The following is a 27,373-nucleotide window of genomic DNA, read 5'->3' on the forward strand; positions in this document are numbered from 1 at the left end:
GCGACGAGACACAACAATACAGAGGAACAATAAGCCTCTCTTTGTTCCCATTATGTTCAGTCACTGTTATTGCTTCCTTTTTCTTCACATTTTCATAACAAAACCCTAAATTTTTTCCTATTCAGATCTCTTCTGATTCTTCAGTTACTGTTGTTTATCTTCTTGATCTAAGTCAACTCAGTTTCTTGAGTCCACAGTTTTCTCCTCCTTTTTTTTTGGGTTTGTGTGCAATGTTGGGGTTATTTGGTTGCGTTTATTGAACCCTAGAAGGGAAATGTCAGCTTCAGTTGCTGCATTTGGGCGTCCAAGAGTTGGTTCTTCAAATACGGTAAAAGTTCTATTTTTTTTTTTTTTTTTACTTATTTGTGTTTATTTTTTTGGAAATGTAAGAAGTTAGAAATAAGGAATAAGAATTGCGGGATCATAGTGAAGTCAATGATAGTCAAGTGATTCTTTCTCAGGAAAAAATTGGATTATTTTAATTGGAGTTGCAGTTGGTTATAACTAAAAGAAAAATTAGAAAAAGAAAATTTGGGTAAATGACAGTTAAAATTTCAAATTGAGAAAAAACTTTGTTCTTTTTCATTGGGTTATATTAATTTTATCCAAAAGATTGTATTTTGAATGAAATCATAAAGAAGAAGTTAGATAAAAGGAAGAAAAGAAATTTCCGGTAAATGATAGTCATTATAGTTCATGATCTCTAGCCATATTTTCTCCTAAAAAGGTATGGTAGCTACAAAATGCTTCTTATCATGCTTTATGGTAATATTCTTGGCCTTGAGATTTTGAATTATGTAACAATCTGCAGGTTTTCAAGAGTGGGCCACTATTCATCTCTTCCAAAGGTCAGTAAAGCTGTTTCTAGTTTCTTTGATACCTTCGTGTTATTTGACATATTCTATCATACACAAGTCATTTAAGCACCCAAGGGTACGGCCTAGTGATCAATGAATTAGGTTGAGAACCATGGGGTCTCTGGTTCGAACCCCAGCGGAGACAAAAAGACTAGATGATTTCTTTCCATCTCTCCAAGCTTTAGTGTATAGAGTTACCTGATACCTGTTACTGGTGAGAGGTAGCAAGTATCCATTGGAATTAGTCGAGGTGCGCCCAAGTTGGCCCGGACATCATGGTTATAAAAAACAGAAGTCACTTAAAACATGGTCAAGCTCTTTTACATTCTAGATTGTACTTTTAGGTTAAATGAAGGGCGGGTTTTCCTGTTTGCACGATCTCTTTTCTTTTTGGATCCAATATTGAAAGAACAATTTTTTGTTACCAGATAATGAGAAGGATACTGGTCGTGAGATGATAACATTTGAATAATTAACTGACAGAATCAGACATAAGAGAAGATCATGAGTTGGTGGTCCTTGCCCTACTAAGTATTTGTACTCATTGGCAGAACTACAAATTCTTTGAATAAAAGGATGAGGAGAACACTATTCAATCCAAAATGTAGAAAAGAAAATATATTTTTCCCTAGATACATCGAAACCCATGGGAGTTAATGTTGAAGAATTACTATCTCAAAGGAGAAACATTATGAAAATACTCAGTTGATTAGTCGAAAACAAGATTCTCTCCGAAGACAGTAGTGGGAGATAGCTCTTATTCTTTCGAAGACAACCAATGTAAAAAAGCTCATAAAACAAAGGCCGACTAGGCTGATTAGTTGAGAGACTAAGATGCCGATCAAGAACATGCTACAAAACTCGATTTTGGACTCTAGAGGAAAGGAAAAAAGAGGGGGGGGGGGGGAGACAACTCTAGAACTAGTGGGGAGAAATAGTTTTATCTCTACATGAAGATATCCTATAGTTAGGTGACATTTGCTGTCCTCACCGGCGTAGACATTTCTGTCTTAAGTGGAGGGAAGAGAAAAGAGAGGGGATTTATGATAATCACAGTAATTACAACTTAAATGCTCAGTAAGGGAGATAACATAGTGGGTAGGCATTAAATTACTTGAGCTTAGGAAATTTGTAGCCGTGTTTGAGGGAGGTTTTGAGGAGAGACTAGTGACTTGCTGATTGACATTCAATAAAAACGGTGGGTGGCGAGGAGTGACAATGAAAAGATGAGGAAGAGTAAAGGAAGGGAGAAAGGGGAGAAAACTCTTACCAGGCATTCGGAAAAGATAGATTTCTTATCTTCTCTAAGCAAAATGAATGTTTTAAGTCTGTGAATCAGATTGCTCTTCTCAGTATTCTGTATTCTGTGAATCAGATTGCTCTTCCCTGTATTCTTAGATCATAAGCCTTTACTTCTTGAAAATGGGGACTGGGAGGCGAATCCTTCATTTTTCAAATTTGAAAATATGTGGCTACGAGTAGAAGGGTTCAAGTTTGAAAACATATGGCTACAAAGTTTTTGAATCTTCGACCAATATTTCCCCCTCTGTGCCTGTAATAGATTGGTCATTTTGTTATCTCTTTAGTTTTACCTGCAAATATATGTCTCGTGCTCTACAACATTCTGATCCACCAAGTGATTGAGAGCATTCTTTCGCGCTTTTATTCATTTTCTTCTGTATGAATGTCCTTTTATTCTTTGGACTCCTATTCCAACAAAAGAAAACCCAAAGGGAAACTAGTTGTCTAATTTTTTGGAATTGTGTAGAATGTTAAAGCTAATATTTTAACTTCTTGCAGGACTAGGTTGGAAGTCTTGGAAAAAGCGTTGGTTCATCCTTACACGCACATCTTTGGTCTTCTTCAAGAATGATCCTGTTAGTATCTTTTTATCCCAATACTGACTTTTATTTGATGGAACAGCAGATGTAACATACTATTCACTACTCCGTTCAAAACATGCAGTTGAAATTAGAGTGACTTTTGTTCTATGCTGTTCATGTCTATGACCATTTGTTACCTATGAGATTCTGATTATTATAGACAGTTGGATGCCATTTTGTGGAGAATCATATTTTTGTGTGAGTTATCTGCTTTTATGTACTTCTGTACGGGACACCCCATTTACATCAGTAAAATATATCTTTAAAAAAATATCAGCATGAGATTGCAGCGCAGTTGATCAAAGAAATATCTATAAACATTTTGTGTCTCCAACATCAACGGTGACAGTTGATTTATTTCATCAATCACCTTTCTAAAAATGGAGTCTTTTCGTAAAAGTTCAAGACTATGTAGGGTATTTATTTGTTTTATGGAATTCAAAAGAGTAACAACAAGAATGTTAGTAAAATAATCTGGAGATGAGATAACGTAAAGTAGGATTGCACTAGTTCAAGGATTTCCAGATGTCTCTTTTTTATTTTGTTTTTCTCTTTGTAATGGCTGAAAAATTAATTATCTCAAGAGGCATCAAGGGGTTCCTTCTTTTAATTGGAAAAGAAAAACTTTTGATACTTGGCTCATGATAGGAAACTCTTGTGAGAAATGATGGAAATGTCGACTGCATTGCTTCAATGTTTCTTCTAGATTTTGCTTCTGATAGTTGAGGAGTCATCATTATACTTGCAAAAGGCATCAAGGGATATTGCCCTTTCAATTCGTAACTATATAGCTGTAAGGTGGCGACTTTACCAATAACCTACTTAGAACTTTTGTTGGGGGATAAGTTTAAAGATAAAGATTTATGCCTCAAGGGCTTTGATCTGGTGGTAAGAGCGCAACACATGTTGTGTGGATCAAGCGCTCGCACGGTTCACACTGTGCAATTGGCAAAAGCTTGGTATTTAAGTAAAAAGGGGTAGATAGGTGGGCCCATTATCCATCAAATTTCGAACGGCTACGGGTCCGGCCATTTTTTGGCTATAAAAAAAAATTATGGAATCATCTGACAGGGTGTAAGAGAGGTTGAGTGGATGAAATATGCATTATCTCTCCAAGGGAGATTGGACAGAGAAAATAACTTTATGAAATCCATCTTATGTAAACTACCAACATATTATATCTTCCTATTCTGCACGCCAAACAGCAACAAATAGGGAAATTGATGAGGTACTTGTGGGGTGAAAGAGAGGGGAATAAAAAGTATCATCTGGTTGGTTGGATGATAAGGTACTTCTTGTGGGACGGAAAGAAGTAGAAAGTGGTTTCATTTGGTTGATCGGAAGAAAATAACAACCCCAATGAATGAATGAGTGCTGGGATTTGACAATAGTCAACATTCGGCATGTTGCCATATGGGAAAAATTTGGAGATTTGCTAAGAGGAGAATGTATTACGAAGAAAGGAGATAACTAATTATTATGGATTAACATAGATGGATTGTTCTCAAAGAGCATGAATCCCTTGGAAGTTAGTTTATGGAAGAATACTATAAGGGGAAAAAATAGTTTGTCATAATACTAGTATCAACATGGGTAATGGCAGAAGCATTCAATTTTTGTGAGAAGCAACTATAGAGGAAATTAGGTGTTTAAGACCGGTAAATCATAGTGAATCAATCATTTAGGTGTAGAGTGATAAATAATGGGGATACATTGTAATTTGACCACTAAGGAAAGAAAACCAAGGAATCTCCTGAGATGTTATTTGTAAGGGGGCTATACAGGATTGGAAATGAGAGGAGATTGAGGAACTCCCCGTAGGATACATGAGTGAGGAACTTTTTCAGGAGGTGAATGGAGATAGAACGTCGTGGAGGAAGGAAGATCAAAGAATCTACCGTGAATTGAGGTATTAATTTTTTGGACTTTGTTCCCTAGCCTTTGCATAAATCTCTCTGTATCGGACCGGGCTTTTTTTGATTATTTTGCACTCGATATCTTTTTTGCATTTGCATCTTTTTGATGCCTTTAATGAAATCTACTTATGGTTGGAAAGACAACTACAACAACAAACCCAGTGTAATCCCTTAAATGGGGTCTGGGGAGGGTAGTGTGTACGCAGACCTTACCCCTACCTTATAAAGATAGAGAGGTTGTTTCCGATAGACCCTCGGCTCAAGGAACAACAGAGATAAGATAAAACAACCAAGTAGTAAACAAAGGTGACAACAATGTATTAAGGTGACGAGCGTGAATGACACTACATCAACAACAACAACAAAAAACACAACATGTAATAATAAAAAACCATGACTAAGATAATACAAAAACAGTCTTAGTACTACTGGTAGGCCTAGGAGGAACACACTACTAACTGTCAACCTACAACCTTAATCCTCGACCTCCACGCCTTCCTATCTTGGGTCATATCCTCGGTAAGCTGAAGCAATGACATGTCCTGCCTAATGACCTCTCCCCAATACTTCTTAGGCCTGCCCCTTCCCGGCCGCAGACTCGCCATGGACAACCCCTCACACCTCCCACCGGTGCATCTATGTCTCTCCTCTTCACATGCCCGAATCATCTCAACCTAGATTCCCGCAACTTGTCCTCCATCGATGCCACTCCTACCTTGTCCCTAACAACTTCATTCCTAATCCTGTCCTTCCTGGTATACCCACACATCCATCTCAACATCCTTATTTCAGCTACTTTCATCTTCTGGACATGGGACTTCTTAACAGGCCAGCACCCAGCCCCATACAACATAACTGGTCTAACCACCACTCTATAGAACTTGCCCTTAAGTCCGGGTGGTACATTCTTATCACACAAAACCCCCGAGGCGAGCCTCCATCTCATCCACCTTGCTCCAATACAATGAGTAACATCCTCTTCACGATGAGTAACATCCTCTTCAATCTCCCCATTATCTTGAATAATAGCCCCAAGATACTTGAAACTATCTCTTTTACGGATGACTTATGTACCAATCTTCACTTCCACTTCTTTTACAATATTGTTTATAATCGATATTGCTACTACAGTATGGTTTATAATCGAATACACGAATTCGCTTGAGTTGTGCTAGGCGCTATCCTAAAAAGCTATTTTAGCAATGTAAAATATTTCCTAGGATTAAACAAGCCTACCTCTTGTTAAAAATATGTTTCATGAATTATATTTCAAAAGATTTACAAGTGGCCGTGGCTTGTGCATGTGGTGCTAAGTGGCCCAATTCATACAATGTTATACTCAAGTGGCTTAAGAGACATTAGTAAGTGTCTCTATGCATTAGATTTATTGGGCAAGTGGAGGACACTCGTAATGAAGAGGTGCAACCTTTATACCTATAAATAGGATCATTTGAATTATCATCAACATATTGTTCTTCTTCAAGACCTTTCTCATTAGCTAATGATTACGTCCTCCATTAGCTATTTATTACTTTCTTACTATAATCATTATCTCTTATTATATTAATTATTCTTTCTCTCCATTTTATTTTCCAAACTTGCTAGTTTATTATTTATTTTTGCTATTTTTCTTCCCCCAATAAGAGGTAGGCTTGTTTAATCTTAGAAAAATATTTCATATTGCAAAAATGGTTTTTTAGGACAGTGCCTAGCGTGACTCAAGCCAATTTATGTATCCACTTATAAATAGTATTTATAGTAATATTGTCATTTACCCCTTGCTTTTTCCAACAATTCTAGAAAATAAAATGGTAGCAGAGATAATTAATAGTCGAGGATATGATTGTGTGTAGAAGAGTAACGATTAGGCTAAAGAGAAGACACTACGATTATTGGTAATTATTAGCTAATGAAAGCATTTCGGATGGATCAAGTGATGCTATTTATAGGTGTAGAGATTGAATGCACAAGCCATATCCACTTGTAATTTTTTTGCAATACAATTATCATGCACCATATATTTAGCACTTATTTCATTACAAAAGAATCTACTGTGAGGTAGTCTTATTACAGGGAGGTGATGGGATAGGAGGGATGTGTGAAAAGAGTGCGTCAAGGTAGAAGAGGAAGGTAGTGATGGATTGGTAGCCTTTATAAGGAATGGGGAAAAGACATAAACCATGTCTTACTACGTTGCCAATTCACTACACAACTACCAAATTTCACACTTTCTTTGTTTGATGTCTTGGTAGAGCCTAGGATAATGTTGGAGACAATTACTAGTTCGAGTTACGTAGGACCGGCAAGGAGAACAAGGTAATTCAGAGGTCCGCTTTTTCTTGTTGGGATTATCACATAGTACTTAGAGGGGCTATGAATGTGTTTCAAGATGTTTTTTTTTGCTTATTCTTTGATGTGAAGAGAAGATGTTAGCATGTAACAAGCTCTTGGTTGATTTGATAGATGATGGTGGTTATCCAATGACATTTTAATTAGTTTTTGACACTATCTTGGTGTGTTATTTAATAAGTTTATCTTGATTTATCCAACGGCAAAAGTCTTGAGAACATAGTAACAAGAAAAGTTATTACTCCCTTCATTTCATTTTACATGAAGGTGTTTGTTTGATTGGACATGAGTATAAGAAATAAAGGAAGGTTTTTGACACTTAAGCTAACTATATGCAACGTACCAAAATATTCCTGAGTGGTGGTGAGAGTTCCACATGTCTTTTCATTTTTTCTCTCCCAGTAAGAGAATGAACTTTAAATCAAGTAGGTCCAAACAAATCATTTCATTAAGGATAAATTAGGAATCTAATTATTCTCTCTCCTAGTAAGAGAATGAACTTTAACTCAAGTCGGTCCAAACAAGTCATGTCATTAAGGATAAATTAGGAATCTAATACTAATCAGTTTCCAAATAGAGAAAGATGTCATTCTTTTTGAGACAGAGTAAAATGAAAAGTGTCACATAAAATGGGACATAGGGAGTATGATGCCTAGCTCATTGAGCACTCCTAGCTCGTACGACCATTGAGTAGTTCAAAAAATAAGGAGCAGAAGTACAAGATCCTAACTGATTTTGAGAAAACTGAACTTTTTTTAGCTTTTTCATTTGGTTGCTGGGGTTTATCTGCATCCTTTTTTGTTGCTGTTGAGCTTTGAAAATGAACTTGTTCTATGCAAGTTATTTGTAAATATTTGCTTCTATTTGTCTTCCTTCCCTTAGATTCAGCTGGCTATCCGTCATTTAGCCCGTGGCAGAGATCGCCTTGTTTTTCCCCGTTTCTCTGCATAAAAGTGCTTCGATTCCAAACTCCAGATCCACTTTAATGTGTTTTTCCTCTCTTGTGGATGTCAGTGACCTTGACGTATTAAAGCCATAGCATCTATTTGCCTTCATCAATCTATCAAATGGATTTCTAAGAGACATGGAGTGCTAAAAATGTGCCTAGATACAATATTTTTGGCTTTACATGTCATTTGATTTTTTTCTCCGTTGATATATTCACTTTTAGCTTGTCAAGATTCTCAAATTTTGGTGATTATTTACTTTTTTTTGGTCCACTTCATTATTAAGTCTCTACTAATTACCTAAAGATGTCAAGTTTCAATTTTTGTACATATATGCTTACAATTAATGTCCTCATGTAGAGCACACTTCCTCAGCGAGGTGGTGAAGTGAATCTAACTTTGGGAGGAATTGACTTAAATAATTCAGGGAGGTAATACACACGTCATATTCAAGTCATCTAATTTTTTCTGTCTTTGTGCTAACAACTGCTTGTTATTCAGTGTTGTCGTCAGAGAAGATAAAAAGCTATTGACTGTGCTGTTTCCAGATGGACGTGATGGACGAGCTTTTACACTTAAGGTGCTTTTCTACCCCCCCCCCCCCCTGCCCCTATGTGTGTGTGTGTTTGTGTCTGTCTTTATCACTGTGCTACATTCAAAAATGTTTCAGAAACTCAGAAACCTGATGCAACTCAGAAGTGACCCACTTGACCAGTTGCTAGCAGAATAAGTCTTTTTCAATACATCTCTCTATACATTTTGAGTTCCTTTGTAAGCGTCTATGGGTATTCTAAACTCTAGAATCATCGTGTATAATTTGCTAGACATAGCAGCGCGTGATAGTGTTAAATGATTGTAATTTTCTGAAACTATTTCGATGAGGCATTCTCTTTTCCTTTTTAATAAGTATTTGATTAGGCAATCCTATCATCTTATATTTGACAAATAACTCATTTTAATTGTAGAATTATTCCGCTTACAGTAACTGTACATCAACAAACCCCCCCCCACCCCCCCCCCCTAAAAAAAAAAAGAAAAAGAAAAAAAAGAGATCAATGGAATTTTCTTTATTAAGCCTCAAGCTTTCTACTGCAGGCAGAGACAGCAGAGGATTTGTACGAGTGGAAGACTGCCCTTGAGCATGCTCTTGTCCAAGCGCCAAGTGCTGCTCTGGTGATGGGTCACAATGGCATTTTCCGGAATGATACCAGTGATTCCTTTGAAGGGTCTTTCCATCAATGTTAGTGCACTCTTTACTGTTATCTGCCAAGACTTTGTTTTCATCTTCAAATGTTCAGATGAACCTCGATCTTTTCCATTTTTATTATTTCTGCATAAACATTGACCAGTTTACTTTTTATTCAGGGAAGGATAAGCGCCCTGTTAAATCTTTAGTTGTTGGGAGACCAATTCTACTCGCCTTAGAAGACATAGACGGAGGCCCATCCTTTCTTGAGAAAGCACTGAGATTTCTTGAGAAGTATGGTAAGCCCACCATTTGCTCCCCTGGAATGGAGTTGTATAAGAATAAAATCAAGAAGCCCTTTGGTCTAGGTTATTGTGTGACCGTTTTGGTTATTGTACTTTCATCAGGAAGCTAGACCAGAAAAGTAATAGCAGTTGAAGAAAACTAGCCAATTCAGACAAAGATGGTAGTGCTTGAATGAAACTACAATAACCAAAAAAGTCACACAAGAATGTCACCACGTAACCTAGGCCAAATGGCATCCAAGTTCTTGTAGCTTTTGCCTTTTCTTCTTTTATTGGATAGTCACTGATCTACTGCAGGAACAACTTACTGTCAAGAAGTTTCCTTGTCTTCTTTTCTGTTTTGTTCTTTCTGTTTTAAAGGAACAATTATATTGATATAAATGGGTGTAAATTCGTATACAAGCGATACACGAAACGTAGAGAATCTTAGACAAAAATATGATTCTTGATTGAGTACACCTGGCACGATCATGGGTAAAGATATTCACGGTTAAATCATTTTCCATTGAGCTATTAGTAAGAAAGCAAAGGAAGATCCGGAAAATTTTGTTGAAGACCAAGGAAAGAGGAGTAGCTTATTTCACATGGTAAACAGTCAAGGATGTGATCATACTTGCGGATAATTTAAGGAAGAAGAGGCAAATTGTTATGAGTTGTTCTTGTCTATGTAAGAAGCAAGGACCTTGACTACCTTGATTCACATCGTAGCTTTACTCACATATCCGGACCTTGGTCTTCTCTATGTTTAATATCTTTTGGTCGTTACCAAGGATAGAACCTTGTGGTCCGGCCCTTCCCCGGACGCCGCATAGGGGGAGCTTAGTGCACTGGGTTGCCCTTTTGTTACCAAGGATGGTGGAAAAGGTTCATCTTTTGGTTGTTTTGCTTCTGTTACTATTGCGGTTTCTACTGGAGTTACTAATGAGTTGTCTTTTCTTGTTTTTATTTCCGTCTTTCTGAGCCGAGGGTCTATTGGAAACAACCTCTCTGCCCTATCGGGGTAGGGGTAAGGTCTGCGTACACATTACCCTCCCCAGACCGCACTTTGTGGGATTTTACTGGGTAGTTGTTGTTGTTGATGGTGGAAAAGGTAACGTGAAGTTGGAGATCACTTAACATAGGTATGAGTGGAAGACATTTGGAGAACAAGAAGGTTCGTAGGCGTAACAACTCAATCTCCCCTTTCTTGTTCTCCAAATATCTTCCAAGAATTGAAAAAAATAGGAGATCGAGTTGGAAGAATATGAAATAGGAAATTCCTGTCATCTGTTGCTTTTATTATTTATAGTTCTATATGCTTTTTTTGGGTCATCCTTGTTGGATGATGTGTAATATATTTTCTAACTTTAAATTGTAATGGTATCTTTGCAGTATGGTGAGCATCTTTAGCGAGAATGCATAAATGCAGAGATGGTTAGATTCTGTTTTAATTGAATCTGCTAAATTTATCTGCTCTCACAGGTACCAAGGTCGAAGGTATATTACGACAGTCTGCAGATGTCGAGGAAGTGGAGCGGAGAGTAAAAGAATATGAAGGAGGTACATCTGTTTTTGTTGGATGGATGACATCTTTCTTATGTAATGAAATATTTTGGAAAAAACCTTTTATATCTTCACGATGCTTTTTTTTTTCATGTTGAAGAACTGAAGTATATTTATGCTGTGCATGTATAGACAGACTGTTGTACCCAATGCATCTTGATTCTATAAATTCCATACTGTTCCGGTATTTTCACGATTGTTATGATCTATTCGCTGGATTAGCTAAATGTTGGTGATGTTTCTCCGCCACTGCTTAAATTCCTTCCTTGTCATAGTATTTCTACGAAAGAAATGCCCTAAATGAGTAGAGTTCAGATGGCTTTTGTATTGTGTTATTACAGTAAAAGAAATTGAAAATTTGTAGTTTGCTCGACAACTCACTTAACATAAATTCATCACTTTGTATAGTTGATGCATAATGCTATTCAGAAGTCAAACATGCATATAGACCATGGACCGGTATAGGGTATTCCAAGTTGAGTAAGGCCAACCGATAAAATTGGTAACAGAGAATTCAAATTCCATTAATAGGAATGTTCAAACAAGTTAATTTTAGATGTTATAAGTGAGTGTCTAGGCCTCAGGGACTCATATTTCTACTAAAAGCTTGAAAATAAACATGCCACGCACGACTATTAGGTCCAACAAGATAATCCAAAAGTAAGTGTACTACTCCCACACTAATGTTAATTGAAGAAATACAGTGTATGAGTAGCATCAATAGATGAAGTTAACAACTAGAATGTGGAAGCAATTAATTCATGGCAAGGTTCCTTTGGGTTGAGATACTGGAGATACAAGATTGGCAAAGATAACAAACTGGGGGAAAATTCGAAAAGAAAATGAGAAAATATAATAAATATGTTCAACAAGATAGCTGCATGTTGGTGAAATTCTTGTTCGTTGCTGAGAAATGGCCGTAGGTGGAGGAGGATTTTGAAGGAAGCATGAGATTGACAGTGGAGATAGTTGGTGCCTAGAATGGAAAGAAGTATGAACTCTTGGTAGATTATTAGTGTATAATTCTTTCCATCTCTGTACGTCTTCGTGATGTGGTATATCGCCAGTGTGATGCATTAGTCGAGGTGCGTGCAATTAGGCATTGACACCTCCGCTAAAAAATGAAAAGAAATTGTAAAGGTTTCAAGTGAAGCAACCGAAACTATTAGCTAGAATATATCTAGAAAAAACTCTAATCATGAAGTTAATGGTGCTAAATTCATCTCACATCCTTTAGAGGAAATAAAGGACCACACTTTCCACTGAAGTGGCTGATGTAGAATCGTTTGAAGTTTTGAAAGGTACCAACAAACAAACTTCTGTTTGTGCCGTGTCCATTTCTGGTCTCTCATGGTTAAATGTTAATGTAATTTTAATTTTTAGCTAGATTTAGAGAAGAGGGAAAAAGAAATCTGTCGAGCAGCTCTCCTTTGGTTGATAACTAGCAACAAAATAGTTACTTGCATACTATTTATGCTGACTTGCAACACACATCATTAAAGTGTGATTCACTTTTCTATCCTTTTCTCTCTTTCTTATCCTATCTTGTCTTTGGTGTCTAGAAATATGGTCAAGCTAATTGCTATTATGTCGGAGAACATGAACTAAGATTTTTGTAGTGGCTTATTATGTGCCCTGATTTTTTTTTTCCGAATAAGATATTCTCCATTGAAGCATTGCTAACCTATTGAAAACTTTTCGAAGGCAAAACTGAATTTGGCCCCGAAGACGATGCTCATGTAATTGGTGACTGTGTTAAGGTATAGGTCTGATGAGTTTATTATTTGTTTGATGCTCCGTGTCCTCTCATTCTACTGCTGAATACCTTAATTCTCTTCAACTAACATTGGAGCTACCATTTATGCAGCATGTGCTTCGGGAGCTGCCCTCATCTCCTGTTCCTGCTTCCTGTTGTACTGCTCTGTTGGAAGCTTACAGTAAGAAAACTTGACAACATTTGTTAAGAGATTTTTACGATTATTTCTGAGAATATTTAAGTTTTGTTACTTTGCGGTTATTTCTTACGACCATCACAGCTCCCTTCATGCTACTTCTCATAGTTCTTTTCTGCTTTGTTTTATTATTGTCTACTGTGTAGATCCGATGAATAAAGTGCCTTAATTTAAAGTTCAATTAGGATCCTTTTTGGGCTTGTCCAAAACTTCTGGAATGTCTTGGCTACCGTAAGGTTAATCAAATTTCAGGGACATTTGCGGTTTTTGTTTGTTTCTACCCTCTGATCTTTAGTTAGACTGTATGTTTTGCAGTATTATATACGTTTGTTTTTGTAGAATAATGAGCTTACATATATTCAAGCAGGCTTCTATGAATTGGAAATTTTGCAGAATGTAAATGCCAGTATGGCCGGCTTCTATCTATATGGATATGTAGGAAAAACGAGAGATGATTCTCATCTTCTTGTATTTTATAATCTATGCCTGTTGCAGACGTAACTTTCTGTTGACCTCATTAGTAAACTGAACGTTTTGATTGATGGATTTTACTGCTGAAAGCCCCAAATATTTGTTATGTAAACAACTGTAAAATTTGGTTTGACATTGGAACATACATTGATCAGCATAACTTTGATATCACCAACATTGTCAGAAGCATACGATATGCATACAAAAATTTAAGGCCGAATACATATAGAGACGCCTAAAGTTGCCACGATTTTTCATTTAGACATCTCAAGTAGGACTTGTTCCGATTGAACACGTGTAGTAGGCCCAAAGTGTACCAATCAGACACTTTCTGCTGACATGGTTGATAGCGTGAGTTGCACTGTGTAGAGTGCTCTTTGGCTTGATGTTCCTGGCTATAGTTTGCCAAAAATTGAACCACAATTAGTTGGTTTTTCCAAGTGAAAATAGAGTAATTAAGAGATGAAAGTGTGTACGAACATACATTTATGCGTCGAAAATACTCATAGGACATTAGTAGAGGAGAATGAACACGAGCATTCTGCAGGTGTTCAATTGGGACAAAGCCTAATTTTAGGTGTCTCCATATGTTTTTTTTTTTTTTTTTGATAAGGTAAATTGTATTAATCAAAAGGGAGAGAACTCCCGTATACAGGAAGTATACCAAAAAGTAGAGAATTTACATCAAAACACGATTCTCTACAAAAGACGCCCAATCTTCTATACAAGTAGGGGCTATATGAGTGCACCAAAAAGCGATCAAAGATAAGAGACTATTCTTAAGATGTGAAAAAGGAGACTCAATCCCCTCAAAAGCTCTCCTATTTCTCTCCCCCCAAACTATCCACATGAGAGCTAACGGAGCGAACTTCCACGCCTTTTGCTTTCTTCTTCTACGGAAACCTGCCCAGCTATATAACATTTCCTTTACAGTGCTTGGCATCACCCATTGAACACCAAAAAGGTTCAGGATCGTCCTCCACACAGCCGAGGACACCGGGCAATGCAACAAAAGATGATCAGCTTCTTCCCCCGAGCTTTTACACATATAGCACCAACTAACAAGTGTAATTCCTCTCTTTCGCAGATTCTCAGCAGTCAAAATTACTCCCCTCGCCGCTAGCCATGCAAAAAAGCACACCTTCGTGGGCGCCTTAGTAATCCAGATCGAGGAGTATGGAAAAGAGGCCTCCTCTCTCACCAACATACTCTGGTAAAAGGACTTTACGATGAACAAACCATCGCCACGCAAACCCCATCTCCAAGAATCACAAGATGGCTGGGGCCTTTCTTGCCCATATAGCAGTGTCAATAAATCTTGAAGCTTCGCAATCTCCCAATCTTGCATGTTCCTTCTAAATGAGAGGTACCATACTACCCCCTTCATGGTCCTTGCGAATCTGTTGGACAATCAATTCCTTCTGGTTTGAAACTCTGAAGACGTGGGGGAACGAGACCCTCAGAGTATCCTCTCCACACCACCTATGATTCCAAAAGCTGATTCTCCTTCCATCTCCCACCCTGTAAGTGATGTTGCCACTGAAAGATTCCCAATTCTTCATGATGCTCCTCCACATGCCACACCCGAAAGGTGTTGTGATTGCCTTGGTCCTCCAACCCCCTCCCGTGGAATCGTACTTTTCTACTATGACCTCCCTCCATAGAGCATGCTCTTCTACCCCGAATCTCCACAGCCATTTCCCCAACAAGGCTCTGTTGAATACCCTAAGATCTTTTACTCCAAGTCCACCCCACTTCTTTGGGGAAGTGATTGTCTGCCAATTCACTAGATGAACTTTCTAGTTCCATCCGTCGCATCCCAAAGAAAATTCCTTTGAAGCCGCTCCGGTTTTTCTGTGATGCTCATGGGAGCTTGCAACAGGGACAAGTAATAGGTGGGCATACTCGATAATGTGCTTTTAATAAGCACTTCCTTTCCGCCTTTTGACAAGTACCGTTTCTTTTTTCAACCCTTTCGATCACTGGATTCCAAACCGTAGTATCCTTATGTGAAGCGCCCAAAACGTACGCTTATCCAATATGTACTAAGTAAAACAGCGGTGGTGGATCAACTGGGTATAGATCGACATATAGGCTATTGGAGCTTCTGGAGGAAATTGCGAATTCATGTCTCTTAGTAAATTTTATGAGGTCTCTGGATGTGAAACTGTCTGTTGATCCATTTGTTGCTCACTGGAACTATTTCTGCTCATTATGATTACATGTGCTACTTGTATTTAATTAGCATTTTCCAGTTTAGGATGTTAATTTAAACATATTGGTTTTCTTACTTCTAGTTGTTTCATTTTTTGCCCAAAGAAATTGATCGAAGTGAAGCTCGAGTTAATGCTATGCGCTCTGCCATTCTCGAAACATTTCCTGATCCAAATAGGCGTTTATTACAGAGGTAAACTCTTTTTTGTATTTTGCTGATATGGTTGTGTAATATTTAATTTGATCCTGTGTTTTCAGTTTCTGTTACAATCTTTTATGGTGGTGGTATTTTTTGCTAGTTTTCTTGGTATGGCAAGTTCTTGATGATGGATAATGAATCTGGTTTGGCAATTGGATGCTTACAATCTCTGTTTAGTGGAAAAGTTGTACAAAATGTGGTAGTGCTGAGTGGAATAGCTAATCTCGCCACTCCTTTGCCATGAATTGCCGTGGAAGTCTTACTGATCTCTAAATGTTACAGGAATTAAAAAATGATCTGCTGGACATATCAGTATGGTTTGCTGGATAATTGTTTCCGCTGTTGTCCATTAACTTATTATCGAGGCATAATAATTATTTAATCTGGATTCAGATCATTAGGTTTGTTGGAGAACGGTTTTCTCGCTTGTCCATTAAGTCTTTTTTGAGACATTAATTTATTCATTGCCAAAAGTTCAAGAAGATCAATAGAAAAGAGACATATCTATATTTCAGGCCCTTGATTTGCTTCATATGTGAATTTGCATGGGTGGCCCCCACACACTTCTCTTTGGTTCAATAGTTTTGTGTGTTGATGCATCAAATTCAAATGCTGCACTATTCCGGGTACTAATTTTGTGAAATAAACTTTAATTATATGAAACCTAATTGGAGAAAGGCGAACTGGATGGAATTAAATTCTAATGAGCAAATGAAAGTAAGGAATCAAAAGGTGCAGTTTTGAATATTTTACTAAACTTCTTTCTGGAGTCCAACTTATGGTACAAACTAGTAGGCCAAATTAAGGAAACTTCAATTTATCATCTATGCTGCCAGAACATGAAGTCCCCGGGGTTTTGGTCTAGTATTAAGAGCGTAGCTTGTAATGTGTGGGTTAGATGCATATCACCGATTCGAACCCTGCCACGGACAAAAGCTTGGTATTTAAGTGGAGAAGGGTAGAGGGATGGGCCCATTGTCCACCGAGTTTCAAACCTTGCACCACTACCCTGCCTGGCCTTTTCCCCTTTCTTTCTCCAAATGGTTTCACCCATTTAATGCACATCACTGGTTAATACTAGACTTCCCTCTGTGTCTCTATTTGTAATTACTCTATTGAGAGGTGGTTTAACCCACAAAGGTATTCTGCCCAATTTTAGACATTTCCTTTTACTGCCATGTTGTTGTTGACCCATCTTGCAAACTTTTGAACAAGAAGATTAGTTATGAGAGAAAGAAACTTTTGAATTTTCAGTTTTCTAGTAGTTCGCTGTAGATTGGACATGTTTTAGTGTTCCTCTGTCTTAATTTGAGGGAAGATGAACTTTGTAGGCTAATGTAAATATTTTTTTTGGTTATTTAAAATACCTTTCACTTTACCAACCTAACTTGTGAAGTTGCTACTGTAGAATTCTGAAGATGATGCATACAGTTTCTTCAAATGCATCTGAGAATCGGATGATGCCATCTGCTGTGGCTGCTTGTATGGCGCCATTACTTTTAAGGCCTCTTTTAGCTGGCGAATGTGAGTTGGAGGATGATTTTGATGTCAATGGTGATAACTCTGCTCAGCTTCTTGCTGCTGCTAATGCAGCCAATAATGCTCAGGCTATCATTACAACCCTTCTTGAGGAGTACGAGAATATTTTCGATGTAAGTTGCTCTTAAATAAAAACTATTCATGAAAAGAAAAACAGTGAAAATCATTCAATATTTTAATATCTTGGGTATCTAAAATTTGCTTTTGAGGTGTGATTCTCTTTCTTCTTCTTTTCCCCTGATTTACTCTGTTGGTTTTAGCTTGGGCAATCTTACAAGTTACAACAATCTATATCTGTCGTACTAGATTGTCCTCTGCAGAATTTACATCGATGGACGTGCTTAGCTTTTCGTTGTGTTTTCTTACAGGATGATAATCTACATAGGTGCTCTATTTCTGCGGATTCTCAAGTTGGAAATAGTGGGAGTGAAGAATCATCAGATGATGAAAATCTGGATATGAAGGAGAATGGTTATCATGATGCTGAAAATGAGGTCGACCCAGATACTGATGATGATCGAATATTGAGTGGAAAATTGAGCGAAAGCAGTGGTTCTGCTGCCAGTGATCTTTATGATTATAAGGTTCTTTCTCTTGTTATGAAGAACTTAAATAGTTGTGGGCCAATATATTTTATCAGGTATAATTTTGGGCCAATTTTACAAACAGAATTGGAGGCCCAACGGCTAATGTGTCTTGTGTTTGAACTAAATTAAGGATTTTTTGAGTAAATCAGATAGCTGGTTTGCTACTTTCCCTTTCATTTTCTATTTCTTTGTATTGATGACGAAAGGGAGCCTAGAACAATGGTGAAATTGTGTCCGTGTGATCTATAGGTCACGAGTTTGAGCCGTGGAATCAACCACTAGTTATGGAACTTAAAGTGAGGTTTTGGCTACATTTTCTTAGTAGATTAAGTGTCATCGATGATGACTTCTAAACTTCCTGCAAAGCAAAGGCATGTTGTGTTTAATATATATTTTAAAAGGCACCCGTCTGAACAAAATGTATCGGTTATTTGTCCATTTTTTCTCCTTAATCATGTAAACATGAAAAGTTATTCCACAAATAACCTCTCAAAAATTCAGAGAAAGTTAATTCAATATTTTAACTTCTGTGAGTATTTATTTGAACTGTGCATTAATATTTCTACGCAGGGGTTTGGAGGGAATGACTCAGATGTTGGATCTCCAAGAGACGGTTGTTTACAAGGAGTAAAATTGAGACCAACAGTGGACTCTCAGTCGCTTGCGGGTTCTAATGTCCCTTTGAATGAACAACCGGAAAGACGTGGAAATGAGATGAATGCTCTTTGCGAATTAGCTGGTGCCGAGTCTCAGAGATCCATGGGTGAGATACTCTCCTCTATGGATCCGGGGCCACCCCTTGGTGTCCCTGGACCTGATTCATGTATAGAGAAACCGAGCAGCAAGTTAACACCTTCAAACCAGAACGTCAAAAGGTCGACATTTTGGGGGAGAAGCAATGTGAGTGTCGGCATCTATTTTTGAAACTACGAATACTCTGATGTTTTTAGTGCAATAGACGAGGCATTAATTCCGTGTACAAGGTCCTGTTTTTACTCTAGCTGGGATTGATGTGAAAAGCCCATAGATTTTCTCGTCTCTAGAATAGTCTACACTAGATCAATCTAGCATGATAGCTGAATAAGGAATCTGATTTTCTGATTGTTACTTTTGCACAGGGTAGAAGTATTCCATCAACAGAATCAATTGATTCCTCTGGGGAGGAAGAGTAAGGCTTCTTCACTTTTTCTCCCACCTGGTATTAGAGAAACTTATTTTAATTAATTGAAATATGACTCCATTGAGATAAGAATTAGGACGATGAATGGATGATGCTTCTGTGGTAACTAAGTGGATTTTAGTTTTTTTTTCTATCAAGATGATTTTAATTTCAACAAATGGTATATCTCGTGTTTTGGAAAAGTTGAGAGAAAGACAAGCTTTTGTGTTGCGGGAGCAGTAGAGGTCAAGTTGTAACAAGTGATATTACCTTTAATAGAAGTTTAGCTGAATTTAGACCAGTCCCTTTTCCTTCAAATAAAAGTAGTGAAGGGAAGATATTAAATTTGCTAAAACTGGATAGAATGGGTTCAGAAAACCCAGAAGAGAAAGTGGAGACTAGAAAATATATTCTACCCCAAATTCCATGCAAAATAATCCCTTTGAATGTGAACAGTTAGCTATTCAATCCTTAGCATACAGCTGTAAGAAAGAACAATAAGTGCTTTTACTCCTTGGGAAGATGCAGAAGTAGCTGCAGGCAACAGGTTTTAAGTAACTTGAGAATATGCAAGTTAAACTTTACGCTATGATTGCATGTGCGTCAATTATATTTAATTATAAATTGATTGTTACAACCATGAAGAAACGACTAATCCCAACTACGGATATTTAAGAGCCTTTTCTAAGAGCATTCCATCTAGCGTAAGCATTTGGATAATCTGGAAGTGATGTGATATATAAAATCCCTAAGAAATGATGGAAAGATCTCATTGACGCTAATGATACGGTTGAAGCAAATCATGCTAGTGCTAAAATCAGAGCTTTCACTTTCAGACCGGTCCTTTTAGCACTTAATCTAGTCAATTCTATCTATAATTATATTATTCTCTTGATACTCTAACAAATCCACCAAATTCAAAGTGGGGAAACCTACTTGAGTTTGCCTATTCTTAAAGCACAGAAAGCTGCTACCAAAATCCCGCCGAACAAACTGTTGCTGAAACGATGGTAAAAAATATGGACTTTACCACTAGAATGGTTACCACAAAGAGGAGCTGAGTCAGCCCCTAGAAAGTGGAGCGGAAACAGTTGCCGAAGAGAGGAGCGATCCCGGCCACGGGAAAGATTAGTTGCACCAATTGTCAGAAAGATGGGCTGTTCCAGTCGTCAAAAGAAAAGAGAAGCGAAACTATCCACTGAAAGAAGATAGGGGAAGCAATGGCTGCAAGGAGAAAAAAATAAGCGGGCCCAGCTGCCGAAGGAAAAGAGGAGCCGTGCCTACCACCGGAAAGAGGAATGTGGCACTACCCGCAGGAGAGAGAAGAGCCAGGCATTGGCTATAGGAGACTGAAGAGTGGGGCACCGTCCCTAAGAGATAGATGAGCGAAGCAAAAGGTTACCAAGAAGTGGCAACAGACGCCGAGAGGGAAAAAAGAGAGGACAAAATATTGGTCGAGGAGGTGGTAAGGCCGTCCACCATGGGTGGGTTAATTGAATGTCTACCAAGAATCCAAGATCAGAGGTTTTGGTACTATGAGAAAGAATCTTAACATCTAACACAGGCTTTAAGGCACAGTGGATAGGTGTAAATCATGACCTTTATAAACCCCTTTAGAAACCCATTTTTTTGGGTCGTTACTCCTTTAGAAACCCTTACATAACTCAGTGGGATAATATTATAATTTAAGGATTTACACATCAATTTTGGTGCAGACTTCTATATGCTAGGAATGGGCTTACCATAGATCAATTATGATACCATTTGAAAATTGTAGAAAATAACTTCTTATAGACTTGGTTATTGACACTAGAAGAAGGGCTCCTTATATAAGAGTATTAATCTATTAAAATAGGTGACTTCACTTGATATTCTAAAGGGATAACTTGAAACGGTAATGATAGCACTAATCGTATGCTTTTGCCATTGGGGTGGGGGTGTGATTTGAGTGCTGATAAAAAGCATAGATCTAAGCTTGTCGGGTACTTGAGTGTGATTTGGGTGCTGATATGCTCAGCTTGTTTGCATAATACAATTTTATTACACTAATAATTGATTGGATGACACTTGCAGTTGCATGAAGCTCCTAAAAGCTCATATTTTTTAGTTTGAGAAACTTGGATACGTAAGTGAAGGAACATCTGCTATCATGTCATCAGGACGCCATGCTATGCTCTTGAAGCTTTTTACTCGTTTTACTTTCTTATGATGAAACAAGTTAGGCACACACGTTAGGGTATGTGGGATCGTCCCCTTTGCTGCTGCATGGTAGGGTTTTGAAAGCTTATACTAGTTAGCTCATGTTCAACAAATAACAAGACGATCCAAGAGACTTAGCAGACTAAGTATATAATAGAATAATAGAACCACCAAGATTATTTTGTGATATTTAGTAGCTTATCAAAAAATTATGATCTCTAGTATCTAATGGAACAAAAAGGTGGGGAGGGAGAAGGTAGGTTACAGTATGCGATTATACTGTCTTTTTTTTGGACGAAATGTTTGTGCAAATATGCATCTTTTACTTGTTTTATATCTTGCCATTTGAGAAGTGCTGCATTAGTGTGTAACTGGGCCAATGCCGTTTCATCCAAATATACATGTTTTACCTGTATCCTTTTGAATTTATATTTTGCATTTTTTTTAATTCAGCACTGAAAGATACAATGCTCCAGGTAAGCTGGAGCGACACTAAATTTCCTGTTTCGAAGCTTGTCTGTGGGCTATAAACTTTAGAGATGCCTCTATCAATGAAAGTTTTGGGCAAAGTACATTAGTTAGTTTAACCCTCGTTTCATCCCATTATCCTTCAAAATCATCTCTAAGATGGGCCTTTTTATGACATGTCAACAGGCTTGCTATACAGAGACTTGAGATAGCGAAAAATGACTTGCGCCATAGGGTCGCGAAGGAGGTATAGATCTCAGTTTATTTTGTTTTACATTCATGATCTTCTTTGCTTAGACCATTGATATTTAACCTGTGTTAGGCAAGAGGAAACGCGATTCTGCAGGCAAGCCTGGAGAGACGAAAGCAAGCTTTGCACGAGCGTCGCTTGGCCCTTGAACAAGATGTATGAGAGTAATTAGTCCCGGATAAGACCATAAAGTGTTGTCCACTTTAGCTATTTTTTTCTTTTGTTGGTTTCTCTTTAATAATTTAGCATCTGCTCTACTCAATTGCAAAGCATGCTTCTTAGTAATCTTTTGCTTCATTTCCTTAGTATATACTCCCTCCGTCCCAATTTATGTGAAGGTGTTTGACTGTACACAAAGTTTAAGCAAGAAAGGAAGACTTTTGAAATTTGTGGTCTAAAATAAGCCACAGATATTTGTGTGGTTGTTCATCTCGTTAAGGGTATAAGGGGCATTTTAAAGTTGTTACTAAATATAGAAAGGTGTCGTCCTTTTTGGGACTGGCTAAAACGGAAAGTATCTCATAAATTGGGATTGAGGGAGTACATATTGTAAATGTTTTTTTAATCCTTTTCCCTTGTTTTGTGGTGAATTGGTTGCTGTTGACTAATGCTCTTACCAGTCATCCATTTCTTCTCTACTTTATCCAAGAAACTGTCTTTTGGTAACAATAAGAAATATAGCAGGTTTTGCTACTCTAATATGATTCCTAGTGTTCTTTTATGATATGTGCTGCACTTTGTACGCTGAAGCTTTTGCACTCACAAGCTCACTATTTTTATGGAAAATATTTGATCACGTGTAACATTTACAAAGGTGGCTAGACTACAAGAACAGTTACAAGCTGAGAGAGACCTAAGAGCTGCATTGGAAGTTGGTTTGAGCATGTCTTCAGGACAGTTATCAGGTTCTCGTCCTACGGATTCCAAGGTTGTATTGGTGATTGGGTAACTATTATTTTCCTTCCCGTCAATTTGCTCTATTTGTAAAAGGTATTTTACTTTTATGAAGACTAGGGCTGAGCTTGAAGAGATAGCTCTTGCTGAAGCAGACGTGGCTAGATTAAAGCAAAAGGTTGCTGAGTTGCACAATCAACTTAATCAGCAACGGCAGCATCATTATGGCCCGTTAGCTGATGCTTGTGATCGTTATCAAAATGAACCAAATCATACTTCTCAGCTGTGAGTGTCAATTCAGTTTTTTTGTACTTTCTAGTGCCCTTATTTCAATTTCAAATGCTTCTTAGTGCGTGCAACAATTAAGGAAGTTATAAAAAATTTGCAATAATTGAGAATGTTATTGTTGTTTATAACTGACTGGAAGGAAATTCCAATTTTTGATCATGGGCTGTTCCATCTTTATTTTTTTGTGCAACATGTTTTCGTTTATTTTTTTGGACTGCAATAATGTTAAGAGTACACAGATGCACTGTGTTCCCTTTCCAAACAGAATGAGAGAAGTGATCCTACATGGAGCATTGCATGGACTTCCCGTTTCTTGAACTTACATATCTTTGATAAAGTTTTCCCTATATTTACCAAGTGTATTTTCGTCTGCAGGAAATATTACCAGCAAAATTTTGACACGACACTTGCTTTCTGTAATCATGAAAGAAGACAAAGAAATGAGGTGATTTTATCCTGTATATTTGGGTTTATATAAGCATATAGATTATTGTGCATTTTCTATAAACTTTTCTGGCCTTGCACACATCGTTGTCAAATTATATCTTCGTGATAATTGCATTCTTCAACTCATCAAAAGTGTTTGTTCCTACCATTTGGCGTTCTTTCTATTTCCTAAGTAGTAGATGTATCTACTCATCTTTCCCATTGTTGCTGTATATATTTACTATTATTAGTTGGATCAACTTCTGTCTTTTCTTTGCGAATTTCATGTCAAGATTAACACTCGTCTATCTATCATATCGAACCTGAAAGAATATATGCTGGTAATTATCTGATTGTAAAAGCTGAAAAAACAATTAGCTGGTATATTCTCTGGTATTCAGGTGATCACGCCCAACTATGCCTTATAAAAAGGACAATGCGGTCGTTGCAAATATAATCCGGTTTACAAGTCCGGAGTCGAATCCCACAGAGAACTAAGGTTTAGCTACAGCTGTTCACTATCACCAAGAAGACAAGCTTGAACAATTCCTAACTTATAGATATTAAGATTCTTGTGTTTAACTACTTAACTAACAAATTAAAATAGTAAATTAACAACTAAAGATATTGAGGGCTAGAGAAAAGATTAAGGAGGTCTAGAGTTATGATTTCCCCAATTGTCGGAATCCTTCCTGCTATGTCTTCTATAATTTCGCCTAAGTATTCTCTACCGATCATGAGCACTCTTATTACCGTAAATCTCTCCCGAGTAATTACGACAATTTACTAGACGCACTCTCCCGAGATACGCTAGTTGGCTTTTAATACAACTCACTTTAGATCGCACCCAAGGCTTCGTTATCCCTAATCCCGCCTTTAAACCCTCGTGTTATTGATCCCTCATATACTTTGGGAGTGGTGTTGTTCAACAATTACCTAAATATGCACTCTCTCCCGAGTTATGCATACTAAATAGGGACAGCTAATTGAGAGCTCTTCAATCAACTAGAATATAAACGTAGTTGAACGAATAGAGAAAAGCTATGGCTCAATTATATAAAAACATAACAAGAATTTATCCTACAAAAGGTTCTATCAAAACTCTAGATAACAAATTAGCTATTCATAATAGTATGTAAAACTACACTACTAAAAGTCATAACCAACAATGAAAAATAGGAAGAGGAAGGAAAAACTTGTAGAAGAATTCTCCGCCTTGCTCCCAATGTGTTCTTGCCTCCAAGGGTGTTGTCTAACCCTAAAGTAGTGTCTCTCCGCCTCCTTAGGTCTAATTTGTGTCCAAAATATGTCCTCTTCTTGTTCTAGGCCGGCCTCCTTTGTTTTATATAGGGTTTAGGACTTAAAATCCCATGTTTTACACTTTAGCCCCTGAAATTTACGCTTCCCACCGCGGTTTTACCGCGATCGCGGTGGAACCGCGGCCAAACGCCCTCGCGGATTCTTCAGAAAATGCCTTCCACCGCGGTTCTGCCGCGGTCGCGGCAAAACCGCGGTTTTTCACCCTGTTCCGTTTGGAATTTGGAAAAACGTAAAACATGAAAGTTGTAGCCCTTTGAGTTAGCTTTCCAACCATATATTGTGGAGCCCAAATGGAGTTCTGAGCAAAAAGTTATGTCTATTTTACTAGACAGTGCGCAATATGCCTCCTCAAGTCTTTGTTCGTACTTAATTATCAAATTTGACCCCCGACCACGATCCCGGCTTAATTCCTTGAGCTTTTACTCAGACTTCAAAGCTTAAAATCACTTAAATTCATTCCATAACATCTATATAGCTCGGAATCACACCTACAAGGCATAAAACACACAATTAGTGCAAAACACTAGCGATTAAAGCGCAAACTCAATTAAAGTGCAGTAAATTCGAGTGTAATAAGCGACTAAAATATGCAATTATAGCCTATCATCATCAGGCTTTTAGCTTAGATGGCATGTTCACCCAATCAAAAATGTTATAAACATTGTCTTAGATTCGAATTCTTGTTTCATTTAGTGTTTGCAGAAATCTAAAAAGGTTGAAGGAGTTGACATTCAAATTGTGTAAGACTGAACTCTAGGGACAAAACTTGGTGACTTTTTTACCGTGACAAAATTTCTTTACTCATAAATGAGAATTAACTGTGAATGATGTAAGTTCTGGACTTCTGGTAACGATGCTGGGAGTTGCGAGATTTCCTTTTACTTTTAAAAGAGAAATTAATGCAAACTATTCCAGATTCTGATGTGAAGTTGAGAGTTGAAAATTCGTCTGTAGATTTTCTATATTTATAGTTTATAGAATTCTTTTATATGGTGAACTTCTGAAACAATGCAGGAATTGCTGGGTTCAGATTTGAGGAATATTAAAGGACAAGTAATGACATCGACCCCTGGTACTAGGCAGCCTTCTCGGAAACAACTCCGAGAGACAAGCTTAAGTGATTCTAAGAGTAGTGAAGCATCAACCAGTTTGTCTTTGGTTGAATACGGTGCTGTTGATTCTGCCCCCTTGCGTTTGACTTCAAAAGCCACTGAGGTAACAAATGAAAACTTCAATCTTTTTGTTCTCACCCAAATTCAGGTACAAGGGGGTGTGCAAGGGCTCTAACTCATAAGTGGATGACCCCACCGGTGTAGAGATAATACATCACAGTTTAGCTAGATCTTATTTATAATGGTGGTCGGATCCAAAATTTAAGGTCTATGGGTTAAACCTTTAAGGTTTTGGCTTTGAACCCATTAATGTTATGGGTTCATATCTACTATTTGTTTATACTCCGCGTCGAAAGTACTGTGTTCATATTAACCTGGTATACTCATGCTGCATCCGCCCCTGGTCCGAGTTAGCTTGTGCGCACCTCGACTATTCAACTGGGTACCTTGTTCCTCTTACCAGTATAGGTACCTGAGTAACTTTACCCACAAGGGCTTAGGCAGATGGGGAAAAAACCAGATAGCATATTTTTATCTCTCCAGAGATTTGGGATTTGAACCCTGGTCTCGCCATGGTTTGCACCCACTTTATTGATCACTAGGCCACACCCTTAAGTGCCAATTTAGCTAGATTTTTAAGCCACTATTTCCTTTTGATTTAGCCATACGAGGGTAGTAGAAATATAAACGGGGGAGGAGTAGCACTTTCTCTTAGATCAAGCTCACTACATTGACTATTTGTAAGTCTAGCGCCATTTTGTTTTGGTTTTTGACCATAAATTTAGCAGGTGATGGATTATACACGACACCCTTCGGCTGCATCTTCCACTTTGGTTGAATTAACAACACGTCTTGACTTCTTCAAGGAAAGACGCTCTCAATTGATGGAGCAACTCCATAGCCTTGACCTAAACTATGGATCAACATCTCATCAACAACCTATGTACAAACCTTCATCTCCTCCATGGAATTGAATGAAGATTGTGTTTGAAGTTTGCAAAGGGAAAGCTGCAAAAGCTCCCGCTATTTGTATATCCTCTGTATCATAGTCTGTAGTTATCTCAAATACTATTTTTGCGAGGTATCATTTTCGTTCTCGCCTTTTCCCTTTCATTTTGGTTGTATTGATGATACCTCTTGGTCTTGTTACTGATCTCATTAATTCTGAACTTCATACTGTAAAGTAATAAATATCTATTAATGTGTGGTATGGTTGACAAGGGACCTTGCTGCAGTTGGAAAAAATATCATGTATATTTGATACTGTAATTTTCTGAGGCATGTCATGTTATTTTGGACTGAAGGTCAAA

General features: G+C 37.7%; 1 protein-coding gene across 2 annotated transcripts; it reads left to right on the forward strand.

The window, feature by feature from the left end:
- On the forward strand, positions 1-27,373 carry LOC109208248 (rho GTPase-activating protein 7-like). Of its 2 annotated transcripts, XM_019371324.1 has the most exons (22): positions 2-328; positions 812-848; positions 2,658-2,734; positions 8,313-8,383; positions 8,454-8,532; positions 9,048-9,192; positions 9,318-9,437; positions 10,905-10,982; positions 12,690-12,745; positions 12,853-12,922; positions 15,728-15,815; positions 17,230-17,473; positions 17,729-17,944; positions 18,518-18,847; positions 19,066-19,115; positions 21,960-22,020; positions 22,096-22,179; positions 22,838-22,951; positions 23,033-23,202; positions 23,581-23,650; positions 25,966-26,166; positions 26,852-27,373. In XM_019371324.1, exons 1-22 carry the CDS (start codon positions 275-277, stop codon positions 27,035-27,037), a joined length of 2,601 nt encoding a protein of 866 aa, XP_019226869.1. In that variant the 5' UTR covers positions 2-274; the 3' UTR covers positions 27,038-27,373. The 2 variants fall into 2 exon arrangements, with proteins under 2 accessions (XP_019226870.1, XP_019226869.1); XM_019371325.1 differs by lacking the exons at positions 23,581-23,650; positions 25,966-26,166; positions 26,852-27,373 and having other exon boundaries at positions 1-328; positions 23,038-23,109.

Source organism: Nicotiana attenuata, unplaced genomic scaffold (assembly GCF_001879085.1).
Source record: "Nicotiana attenuata strain UT unplaced genomic scaffold, NIATTr2, whole genome shotgun sequence".
NCBI lineage: Eukaryota > Viridiplantae > Streptophyta > Magnoliopsida > Solanales > Solanaceae > Nicotiana > Nicotiana attenuata.